The 13,369-nt window shown below is 35.4% G+C and overlaps 1 protein-coding gene across 9 annotated transcripts in view; it reads right to left on the bottom strand.

Annotated features, from left to right (window-relative positions):
* The window catches only part of MED13L (mediator complex subunit 13L), a 294,941-nt gene that overhangs the window by 140,875 nt on the left and 140,697 nt on the right, over positions 1–13,369 (bottom strand). For all 9 annotated transcript variants that reach the window (XR_012019241.1, XR_012019242.1, XM_072802653.1 and 6 more), the window contains one exon: positions 5,296–5,380. Coding sequence is in view for 4 of the 9 variants with exons in the window: in XM_072802653.1 (XP_072658754.1) it covers positions 5,296–5,380 (85 nt within the window). In the remaining 5 variants the exon portion in view is untranslated. The remainder of the gene's footprint in view (positions 1–5,295; positions 5,381–13,369) is intronic.

The following is a 13,369-nucleotide window of genomic DNA, read 5'->3' on the forward strand; positions in this document are numbered from 1 at the left end:
GCAAAACTTTATCAAATACTTAATACGTCTTAAAGCAGGCCAGTGGCAGTCAAAATGAAGAGAATGGGACTGGCTAGAGGGATATCTAGAAGGCAGAGGCACAGGGCTTATTCAATATTATATAAGAACCATAAACCAAACAAACAAAAAACTTAGGTACCAAGATATTAAACAGGCCACCACATGAGGATTAGATGAATTATATATGAACCCGAAAGAACAGGATTAAGATTTTTTTAAAAAACCATTATGGGAAACAGATTTCTACTCAGCGTAAGACTTTCTAACAATGAACTTTCTTTTTTTTTAATTTTTATTTATGATAGTCACAGAGAGAGAGAGAGAGAGAGGCAGAGACACAGGCAGAGGGAGAAGCAGGCTCCATGCACCGGGAGCCCGATGTGGGATTCAATCCGGGGTCTCCAGGGTCTCCAGGATCGCGCCCTGGGCCAAAGGCAGGCGCCAAACCGCTGCGCCACCCAGGGATCCCAACAATGAACTTTCTAACATCTAACTAACTAAACATTCTAACATCTCTCTGAAGATGAAAAGAACTCCTCTAGAAAGCTGTCCTGTCAGAATCCAAGCTCAAATAACCAGGAGTGTTCAAGGAAAGGAGGGATGACCACATAAAAAAGGACATTACAGAATGGGATTCCAGAATAATCAAGGTGAAGGCTAACTGACTTAATGTTGTGTCCAACTCTGGAAATATTATTAGTGATATTGCTATTAGCTAATACTAACAGCAGTTATTCACTTACTGAGCTCTGATAATGAGAATGGTAGGGATGCGTCGGTGGCTCAGTGATTAAGTGTCTCTCTGCCTTTGGCTCAGTGTGTGATCCCAGGGGTCCTGGGATAGAGTCCTACATCAGGCTCCCTGGAGGGAGCTTGCTTCTCTCTCTGCTTATGTCTCTGCCTCTCTCTGTGTGTCTCTCATCAATAAATAAATAAAATCTTTAAAAAGAGAGAGACAGAGAGAGAGAAAGGTACTGTACTGAGCAAAAACAATCCTTCACCACTTTATAGGTAAAGAACAAAGGGCTCTTTGGGGCACCTGGGTGGCTCAGTCAGTTAAACATCTGCCTTTGGCTTGTTGTGATCCCAGGGTCCTGGGATGAAGCCCCACAGCAGGCTCCTTGCACAGCGGGGAGCTTGCTTCTTCTTCTCCCTCTGCCTGCTGCTTCCGCCTGCTTGTGCTGTGTCAAATAAATAAAACTTTAAAATGGGAAAAAAAAAAGAACAAGCACTCTGCAAGCTTAAGTCACTTGCCCAAGACATATATTGAAAATTGGCAGAGCAGAGATGCAGAAGATCTTCCATCTCTGAAGGCAATGAAGAAACGGACTGCTAGCAATATGCGTCCCTATAAAGATGTGATATTACAGCCAGATGTGTTAGCTTCTATCTGACATCTTAAAGGAAAATACTCTTGAATAATCAACAGTGAGGTTTTTGGTTTTTTAATGAACAGATGACACTAGACATATACAATGCAGTGTATGCAAATACTGAGGAGCTAGAGGAGGAATAATGAAAGGTAAAATGTTTAAAGTCCTATTACCTTCGAATTTAAAATATTCTACACACATCAGTATAGTATTACCTCAGCACCAATCAATAGCAATAAAAATGAAATTACCTTATTCTGTGTTATACAGTGCTACCTTTTTGTGTTATACAGTTATACAGTGTTATCTTTTTGTAGTGAAATTATTTTTAATAAACGACTGCAGTAGCTCACCATTCTGTATACATTAGCAACTACTGCCTTTTGGAAAAATGATCAATTTATATTACTCCTACTTAGCTGTAAGTGAGAGACTCTCTTTTAATTAAACAAATCCGTTTGCTTAGAAATACAAAAAGCAAAAATAATAAATCAGTAGTATAAGCTGTTAAAATGTGAACTGGGAGGAAAAAAGAGTTTGAGAAACACAAACACCCTGCCAGTGATACATTCCTTGATGATCTGCTTCAATAACCTCAATTCTGGCTTTCATGCTAGAAACTCAAAATACCTGCAATGGGAAACCCAGTCGATCTTTCTGAATAGAAATGGAAAAACATAATAGAAAGTAGCCAGGAATAAGACAGTAAACTGTATTTCAATAAATTTGGGTTGTAAACAGATAACTAAGTTACAGCAAATGGTCTAGGCTAGGGACAAACAAAAGGGCAAGCATGTGTTAGCCAACCCAGATTCTAGTGACAATGAATAAAGAGAGCTAAAAACAACCATTTAAGATGATTCCTTGCCTCAAGAGCAGGAGAATTTTCACTTACACAACACAGCTACTTAAATTTTGGTGAAAGGAAAACGTTATTTTGAAAGACAAAGGAATTATTACAATTTTTCAAAAAAATCTCAACCTCTCCATTCTAATTGTAGGAAATAACAATTTATTTATTAATCATGTAGTTAATAACATGATTAATTATTTTCTAAATTAAATACTGTTTTATTTCAAAATAAAGTCTTATAAGAGGATCCAAATCAAAGTATGCAGAATATATTTATGGGGAAAGGAATTAACAATTCTTCAACAGTAATAATAGGTTAAGTATTATGTGGCACACATCATAGACATCATCCAACAAGAACTCAAGGTACACAGTATCCTGTACTTAATGTATTAAGGGTGTTTACTCAGGCTTAGTGAGGTTAGGGTAACTGTCCAAGTAACAGACTATGAAATTAAACCCAGATCTAACCCAAAGTTCTTCAGAACTATCTGACGATTTATCGTATGACATACTGCATATGTCACAATTAACTTTCCTATCAAATAATAACTGAGATTAACCTGAACTTTAGTTGTTGTTGTTTCAAGATTTTATTTTATTTTATTTGAGAAGGAGAGAGAGAGCAGGAGCAGGGAAAGAAGCAGACTCCCTGCTGAGCAGGAAGCCTGACTCTAGGGGCTCAATCCCAGGACCCAGGGATCAGAACCTGAACCGAGGGTAGACACTCAACCAACTAAGATACCCAGGCACCCCCTGAAATTCAGTTTTTATTACAAACCAAAGAATAAATTCTTTGACCAAAGAATTCATGACCAAAGAATAAATGAATTATCTGCATTTTTGTTCACTCTGTTTTTCTGTTCTAATTTTCTCCCATTTAAAACACAAAAGACTGAAAAGAATACAGTTCAACCACATATTAACATTTTATTTTTTAAAAATGTATTTTGTTCTACATACATTACAAACTTACATTAAAAGGACTCTTTAAAAGATGCATTAATTATTGTACAGATAATAAGAGTTTTGTTATGGCATCAGAGTATATAAACAGTCAAGTTTCCACATTTTCCTGAAGGGACTTTGTGTGTACTTTGTTTTGTTTTGCAGTGGGAGAGAGAATTACCAAATATTTGAAATATTTAAGAGATTCAACTTTCAAAATCAATGCTTCCAAAATATACTGCCTTAGTAACAGATGGATGGCCTCTAGGTCTACTCCAAGTACAGAAGTGGAAACTGAAGTCCAAAATGAAAAAGATAAATTTGGTGGGAAAGATCTTTCTGAGTGACTTAAATGGTGACAACTTATCAACTACAGCTTAGGTCCTCTAAGCATTGACACGGTAGTGACATTACCATAACTAGCAGCTTGGATAAGGAACTGAACGGTACCAGAATGTCCTTTCAGCTTTGATTACCTGAAAGTATCAAATAAAGACTCAGAAAGAGAAGTGAAAAGGTTTTTTTTCCATAGGAGTTCTTAATTAATCCATTCTTTATCATTTGTTTTTCCCCTTAAAATACTATCTGAGCCAGAAATACACTGTTATGCCATAAAGTAAGGAGGCACTTGAACAATGACAACAGGTCCAAAAGCCATAGACTCCATCATGAAGGGGCTCTCCCTGGCCAAATCTGGAAGAATTTATGAATTGAAATAAATGATGGTGGTAATAAATTATAAATTATAATCCACTGACCAAAACAGAAATCCATTTCTCCAAATTTGTATAGCTAAAAGGGAGATTAAAACACACATACAAGAATCCCTGGGTGGCTCAGCGGTCTGGCACCTGCCTTTGGCCCAGGGCCTGATCCTGGAGTTCCGGGACTGAGTCCCACGTCGGGCTCCCTGCATGGAGCCTGCTTCTTTCTCTGCCTCTCTCTCTCTGTGTCTCTCATGAATAAATAAAATCTTAAACACACACACACACACACACACACACACACACACGTACATACAAGAAAATGAAAAGCTCTTCGTTACAAAAAAAAAAAAAAATGTCCAACAATGGAAGTAGAAAGAATGATTGCATTTGAAAATTATCATTACAGCCATAACTATGCTGATTTAAATGACAGAAGATAAAACACATGAGTCAAAATGTGGTAACGGGATAATTACACAACCTCATTGTATCTGGTCACAAATTACTTAATAATTACAAAGAATTAACAAAGGTCACAGTTCACAAGTACTTATTAATTTACAGTGTAGAAATCTGACAGAACACCACCCCAAACAAGTGATCAACAATGTTAATATCACTGACATTGAAATCATAGGCCTCCTGCTTTGATATACTGAGGAGGACATGACATCACTTCTATGGTATTACTACAAAATGCATAACCTAAATCTAATCATGAAGAAACTATCTCAAATTGAGGGACATTATATAAAACATATGGCCTGAACTCATACAATGTCAAGAAAGAAAAAGAAAGGCTAAAGAACACTTCTAAATTTAAAGAGACATGAAAACTAAAATGTATGATCATGGATCAGATCTTGGGGGGAAGGGGTTTAAGATATCAGGGACATAAGTGGGACAGTGATAACATTGGAGCTGAACTACAGATAATGGCATTTTATAAATGTTAGATTTCCTAATTTTCATAATTGTACAGTGTTTACATGAGAGGATATCACTGTCCTCAGGAAATGTACACCTAAACACTTAGGGGTTAAAGAAAGAACACTCTCAAGTGTGCAAATGACTCTTGAGTGGCTCAGGAAACAAGTTTAAAATACACAGGTTAGAAGTAAAAAGGTAGGCAATCACACAAACTACAAAGCAAACTGGGTAAAAGAAAAACTATTGATGAATCTGAGTAAAAGGATATATGAGGCTGTTTATGCTATTCCTGAAACTTCTTCTAAGGTTGAAATCATATCAATATAAAAGAAATGAGATGTATATAATTTTATCTTCATAAAATTGTATGCAAAAGCATTTTGAGAATTACAGGAAAGCCTGGGAACATCCAGCATTAAACCTGGGTGTCTCAAAACAACTGTGATGCTATTCCTTCTCTTACCTTTCTAACAGATTGTGTATTGCTTTGAAGAGCAGTGTCCGACATTCATAGGAAAGGCCATTTTCCCAGAGTCCTTCTTCCACAACTGAAAAAAAAGCAAAACAAAACTAAAAAAATTGAACCAGTAAGAGGAGCATTCAAATAAAAATTAACTTTCAAAACATTTTTCTAAAGCAAAGTTAATGAACTCATTGAAATGAATTATCTTGCACAGAAACTGAGAAAAGAAGTTAAATACTTGCCCAAAGTCATAGAATACCTATATACAGAAGGAAATAACATGTTTCAATTTTAAAGTCTTCAGGAATATGACCATGGTACAACCCCTCTCCAGTAAAAATCTTTACAATCTGGGGATCCCTGGGTGGCTCAGAGGTTTAGCGCCTGCCTTTGGCCCAGGGCGCGATCCTGGAGATCCGGGATCGAATCCCGCGTCGGGCTCCCGGTGCATGGAGCCTGCTTCTCCCTCTGCCTATGTCTCTGCCTCTCTCTCTCTCTCTCTCTCTCTCTCTCTCTGTGACTATCATAAATAAAAAATTTTTTAAAAAAATCTTTACAATCCGATTCTTCAAAATTTGAAATCATCTGAAATTCTCAAATTAATCTTTCTACCTAACAGTACAACAAAGACAAATTTTGTTAAAATTCTATTTAAAGATAACAAAATGTCACAAACTATTGCTAAGGTTAGCTTCTGTATTTTTAGAGAAAAACTAAAAGGAAAAAATCTTCAAAAATGTCAGTTATTCAAATTTCCTTATATGTTCTAAAGGCAGTATCTCAATAGGACTTTAAGGACGGAATTTTAGGAAAAATACCAGGAAATAAAATCTTAATTTAAGATCAGATTTCCTAAACTCATAATTTCATTTAAGTTTGACATTTTGGGAAATATCATATTTGCCTTGGAAATACAGCACTGAGGGGTTCCCTGGGTGGCTCAGCGGTTTAGTGCCTGCCTTCGGCCCAGGGCGTGATCCTAGAGTCCAGGGATCATGTCCTGGAACAGGCTCCCTGCATGGAGCCTGCTTGTGTCTCTGCCCCGCCCCCCTTGCCCCCTCTCTCACACTCTCTCTCTCTCAAATAAATAAACAAAATCTTTATTAAAAAAAAAAAAAAGAAATATAACACTGAGCCACAAGTAACTCTAACATCAAGAGAATCCAATAGACTAACAATGCCTCATGCATTCCTAACATTCTTTTCATATATAAAAGGATATAAAACGCCTTGCAGAAGACAGCTAATTTCCTTTTAAATTATATTAGTTCAGTTCAAGATAACAAAAAATTGGAAGGATGGAAACGACATTTGCAGAAGAAAATTTTACTTCCTTTTACTTATCTTGACAAAACCACTCACCAGAGAAAATTTTGAGAATTAAAATATACTTTAAATCCACAATGCATTTGTAATGCTTTTACCACACCAACAGACATCTCAAAATCTATCTCCAATCACATAGAATTAGAAAAAGCGTATTTACATTCATGGATTTTATCTAAAGGACCACCTTTAAATGATAAAACCGGATAATATTTTTTCTTAGTATGTCAGATAAGCTTTTGTTTTCCTGCCTGTGTGGCTAACAATGATTTACCAAATTTTCCCAAAGCAACCTCTGTCAGAAACATTTTATTATTTATCACTAAAGAAATGGAAATAAAGTACAGCAAATAAACATTCCTGCTAGCAACAGACTACTTCTGTTCAAGACAAAACAAGCAAAAGTTTTTACAATCCTGAGGATGTCCTGAATCTGTGTTCTCACACATTTATCTTCTAGATAGAGCTTTTCCTGGGTGAGAAAGAGAGCTAACATTTCAACAAAATGACCACCTCATATTAATTTGATTTTCCTTTTTAATGTGTCTCAGTGACTATAAGACACTATCAAGTTCAAGAAGCATGATTTTTTTAAATATTGCTGAAGGTGAAGGAGTGGAGGTAAGCTGCCAATTAAACTATAATATGGCTTTTATTACTTAGGATTTTTAATTTGCAATTATTTAAAGAGCTCCTTTACATTTATTGACATGTTTTTATTTTTCTTGAAATATGCTTTAGAGAAAGAGAGTGAGCAAGGGTGAGGGGCAGAGGAAGAAAGAAGCAGACTTCCCAATGAGCACAGACCAAATGCAGGGCTGGATCCCATGATCCTGAGATTATAACCTGAGCCAAAACCAGGAGTGGGAGGCTTACCTCATTGAGCCACCGGGTACCCTATTCACATTTTTTTTTCAAATATCATTATTGTACATACATAAAACATATTATAAGCACCACCCCAGAAAAGGTTAAAAATGCCTAAAACTTCATCAGCATTTAGATGTTGACTCTTCTGAATCACATTTTGACTCGTTACTAGTGTCAGTGTTTTTCTATGTAATAGTCTTTTGTGTCATAAAGAGTGTTAGTGATGCAGCATTTGTGAAAAGAGTCCCACTCTTCTAAGGTTTTCTTCCAAGTTGGTGACATCTATTCTGCACATTGTTTTAAAATATATATATATTAATTAAAAATCTTCAATCATACTTTAAAAAAACAGATCCAATAAATTCCTAACCCAAATTATCAACATTGTGTCATCTGCTTCAACCACTCTGCTTTTTTTTCTTTTTGTTCTTCTTGATATAAAGTATGTACTCTGCCGTTCATGGAAGTTGTCAAAGTTCTCAGTCAACAACCATAACTCTATTTCTTCCTCAAATGGTCCTGAAATACTTTAACTGAAATGTTTAAGTGTTATAGTTGTCCAATCATGCAATGTGGAATACTAAAAAAGTTTCAGCAATGTCAACTACAATTTTTTATCATTATAATTTTATCATGATTTCAACAATTTTAAAATAGACTGAAGAACTGGGTTTTTTTGTTTGAAAAAATTCTTAAAAGAACAATCACAAAAACCTACAACTAATATATTTAATGATAAAGGACTGATTATTTTCCCCTACTATCAAGAACAAGGCAAGGAAGTCTGCTTTCACCACTCCTGTTCCAATTTTAGTGGAGGTGTCATCAACCAATACAATAAGGCAGGAAAAAAAATACCAGACATACTAGTTGGAATAGAAGAAATAAAACATCTCTATTCACAGATGACATGACTATGAGAAAATCCTATAGAATCAACAACGACCAAAAAAACAGTAGATCTAAAACTGAGTTTAACTAGATCACAGAATAGGGTCAACAGAAACAAAAAAGAAAAAATCCTATTCCTATATACTATAATGAATAAGAAACTGCATTTTTAAGATTATCACTTATAATAGCACCAAACACACGAAATCCTTGGATATAAAACCTACAAATTATGTACAAGATCTAAATGCTAAAAACTACAACACTGATGAATGCAATCAATGAGACATAAATAAATGCAGAGGTATATATTGATCATGGACTGAAAAAGTTATTATTGTCAAGATATCAATTCTTCTAAAACAGATCTATAGAGTCAACTCAATTATAATTAAAAAAAATCTCTAAAGGATTTTCTAGAGAATGAGAAAAATTGCATTTATATGACAAAGCAAAGGAACTAGAATACCTTAAATAATGCGGCAAAAGAAAAATATAGCTTAGGAGACTTACATAACCTGATTTCCAGATTCACTATAGAACTAGAATTGACAACATGGTGTGGTACTAGAGATAGGATACACAGATCAACAAAACAGTACAGCCTACAAACTGACCCAAAAATATATGATCAATCAGCTTCCAAAAAAGGTGCAAAGGCAGTTCAGTGGAGTAAGAACAGTCTTTTCAACAACTAGAACTGAAATAAATGAATATCCCTATGCAAAAAAAAATGAGGCTCAAACTATAGGTCACATCATATAGAAAAATGAACCCTGAAATGTAAAACCTAACTAAAACTATAAAATTTCAAAAACACAAGAGTAACTTTTTATAAGCTTAGGTTAGCAAAGATTTCTTAGATATGACACCAAAAGCATGATCCAGAATGAAAAACTGTTCAACAGAGCTTCATCGAAATGAAAAACTCTTCTGCTCTTCAAAAAAACACAGAAAAGTTATGTTCAGCTACAGAAAAGCCCTTTAGTATGGCTTAAAAGAAAAACTGAAAATACAAAGTGCTAATGAGCATACAGAGTAATTGTAATGGTCATATACTGCTGATAACAATGCAAAAATAGTACAGTCACTGTGGAAAAGCTGACTTTGGCAATTTTTTCTGCAGTTAAACATACACTTGCCATGCAGTCTAGCATCATCCATCTTAGGGGAGTCTGTGCTCGAGTGCACATGCATACACACACGTGCGTATTCAAGTAAAATAAGAAACTTGTGTCCACATGGAAAATTGCAGCAAATATTTAGAGCTGGTTTGTTATTGTTTTCCCAAAATGCCAGGAACCGGAAAACATCCAAAAGTCCCTCAACTGGGAAAAGAACAAACAGCAGACAATCCATACACACTGGGATACTATTCAGAAATAAAGGAGGGGGGAGCTCCTGGGTAGCTCCGAAGGTTAAGTGGCCATCTTTTGATTTCGGCTCAGGTCATGATCTCAGAGTCTTGGGATCAGCCCTGTATAGGGCTCTGAGCTCAGTAGGAAATCTGCTTGAGGATTCTCTCTCTCCCTTTCCCTCTGCCCCTGCCCTGCTCCCATGCTCATGGGCACAGGAACGTGTGGGTTCTCTCTCAAATAAATAAGTCTTGGGAGGGAGGGAGGGGAAAAGAAGAAAGAAAAGAAAAGAAAAGAAAAGAAAAGAAAAGAAGAGAAGAGAAGAGAAGAGAAGAGAAGAGAAGAGAAGAGAAGAGAAGAGAAGAGAGAAAACTACTGATATACTCAAAATATGAATGAATGTCATTATACTAAGTGAAAAAAGCCATCATACTCAGAAAGCCACATGCTTTAGAATTCATTCATATAGCATTCTCACAAAGGCAAATTTAAGGTAATGTAAACTGCCCCATGGATTCTTATTCCCATTCCCATCCCTAGAATGGCAGTGGTTGATAACAAAGGGACATGGGAAATTTGAGGGATTATGGAGCTGTTCTACATCTTGTTTGTCATGGTGGTTACGGAACTGTGTACATTTGGCAAAACCTGTAGAACTATACACTAAAAAACTTAAACTCTTTTACTGCTTTACATAAACTCTTTTCACTATTAGACACAGCTTCTGAACCTAAGCCATTATAAATATACTTACATTGATTTCTTATATATTTTTAGTGCTGAAAATGAGAACAGAATATGAATCAGAAGGACTCCTACTCTAAACTTCTGCACACTGAACATGATTTTTTTTTATCCAAACAATATAGTTTATTTGGTTAACCCTTCATTCACAAATTATTTAAAGCAGAAAAACAAAACACAAAAAAAGTTTCACCCACAAGAAACTACAGACCAGGGATGCCTGGGTGGCTCAGCGGTTGAGCCCTTGCCTTTGGCCCAGGGCTTGATCCTGGAGACCGGGATCAAGTCCCACATCTAGCTCCCTGCATGGAGCCTGCTTCTCTCTGCCTGTGTCTCTGCCTGTCTCTCTCTCATTCTCTCTCTCTCTCTCTCTCTCTCTCTCTCATGAATGAATAAATAAAATCTTTAAAAAAAGAGACTACATACCAAAGTGGTCCACCCCTACAAGACAATCTACTATAAATTGTATTATGTACGTCATATTAAATATTGCAAATAAGACAACGAGAACAAAAATTTCTCTAAAACATTTCTCTAAAATTTTTTTAAATACTGAAAATTTGAAAAATACCCTCAATATTATTTTTTATACGGTAATTCTCATATCTTCCTTTATATTATATAAGTTTATATAAAGTTTAGGCACCAATGTAATAACACCAGAAGAAAGCAGTAACACAAAATAAAATAAATCAGATTACATTAAGCTCTTATTTAAGTATACCAAAGCTTAAGAAACAACAGAAAATTATAAACTGTAAGTCAGCCAGTAAAATTTAAAATATAAGTCAGCAGAGGTAACTAACAAGGCATAGTATCTGGACTTCATATGAACATCTAAATTTCATCTTACATATAAAGATTCAAGAGTAGTCAATTTATTGGAACTCAACAACTGTAATCAAGGATAATCCCTCTAGTAAATAATATCAATTGAGGCCATGCATTTAAGGATTTTTATTATTTTATTTTGCTACCCCTTTAATTTACCGTTTATATACAGCAAGCATACTTGTGGAAAGTAGCAAAAGTCAGACCAAGTTTTCTTATCTACTTCATGTGCAAAATTTCCAGAAATACAAGAGCAGCAGATGTTTCAATGAATCTCTAAAATGCCAAAATAAGTTAAATCTAGAATAGCATTTTTGGAATATAATAGATATTTGGCCAACACACACTGGCCCACAGTTCTTGGCTATGTTATGCCTCAAGTATCAGGCCAGAAAAAAGGAATGCTCTCAAAAAAGCTAATATAGATTTTGAAAATCACTTGTAAGGCAATAACAACTTTGAATCCTTTGCAGCATAGCTAACAAACATTAAAAAAATATATTAAAATAACAGTAAGATAAAATAACTGATAGTCAAGGTTGGTTTTCTACCTAGGAAACCATCTTTCTCAATTTCTGAGACTTTATTTTGTGTGCCAAGCTTCAAATCAAGCACTACCTATCAATAGGGGCTGGCGATGCGGAGAATGTTTTTTCAGCACAACACTATGATACAAAGTAAAGGACATGTACCCACTCAGTATCTGACTTCTTCCTATCCCTGGGAATTGCCTATCCCATGCTGAGTGTCAAATATGGTCACCCCTAATGAGCTGAAAGCAGACGCTTTCTTCCATCCTGTCCTGCAATATGGACAAGGATATATATATGCTGAAGTCCACTAGGTGCTCCTGCACTACACCTTTGGCTCTGGATCTAAGTGACACAGAAGAAAGTAGACACAGAGAGATATTTCTGTCACCACTAGAAATAGCAGCTGTAAGATCAAGTTTTTGATGCTTAAGTAGCAGAGGTACTGCAGCATCCAGTGCTTAGTGGTGATACCACTATTTATTCTCATGAAACCAATACTGCAGCACTGATCCTAAAATTGACAAACAGTTCTGTGAATACTCAATATTCTTTTAATCAATTCCTTTTCTTATTTGCAACTAAGAATTCCAACCAATACAGCTTATTCTAATCTCCACTTTATAAATAAGAAAACTAAGGCTTAAAAATCTTAAACTTCCCAAGGTCACACAACTAATAAATCCAAGAATCTAGAGTCATATGTAACTATATTCAGAACCTAACAGGATCAAATGTATTTTACATCTACTTTTTATAAACAGTAAATATAAAAATTAGTCCATTTTATAAAATTAAAAAATTCCACAAGAGGAAGCAATTTATTTTCATAGCTGAAGTGACTAGAACATATCAGATATTCATAAACATGTGTTGAATTGACCTAGTATTTTATGTGCACATACCTTTACTTCATTGGATTTGGCTTCAATCTAAAATCTCCTTATATCCAGTTAAGAGGATTAGTGGCAAAGATGAGATTCAAGCCCAAGTTTTCTGACTCTAACACCCATGCTCCTTCCACTATACCACACTTAGAGCTATGTTAATCCATCCCATCCACCTTTTACTCTGAATACCAGTTACAAAGGCAAACTTCAACATTCAAGTCAAATTTCCCTCTGGATCCACAATTTGCAACTTAATGTTTTCTAAATAACTGCAAGTAATTTTTTCAAATGTTAAGCAAAATTGAAATTGCTTCTGCAATCTATTTATACAACTCCATGATAATATCAGAGAAAAGCACATTTTAGCTTTTTAAGCTAGTTTTTTCTAAGATATCTTCTTCCCAAAGTGAAATTTAAACCAACTTTCCATTTGCTTGATATTTAAATATTTCATAAAGTAAGGGGAGGGGCATGAACTAGGTATTGGGTAGTCTAAATTAAGTTTCTATAAATGACAGGAGATGCATTCACTACTTAATTCTTGATCTCCTTTCCAAGGTGGCCTAGAAGAAAAGCGTCCACCAAATTTGTAAGAAAGCTTGCAAATGCTAGACCCCATCTTTATGAATCCTACAAT

This window comes from Canis lupus, chromosome 27, assembly GCF_048164855.1.
Source record: "Canis lupus baileyi chromosome 27, mCanLup2.hap1, whole genome shotgun sequence".
Classification (NCBI taxonomy): domain Eukaryota; kingdom Metazoa; phylum Chordata; class Mammalia; order Carnivora; family Canidae; genus Canis; species Canis lupus.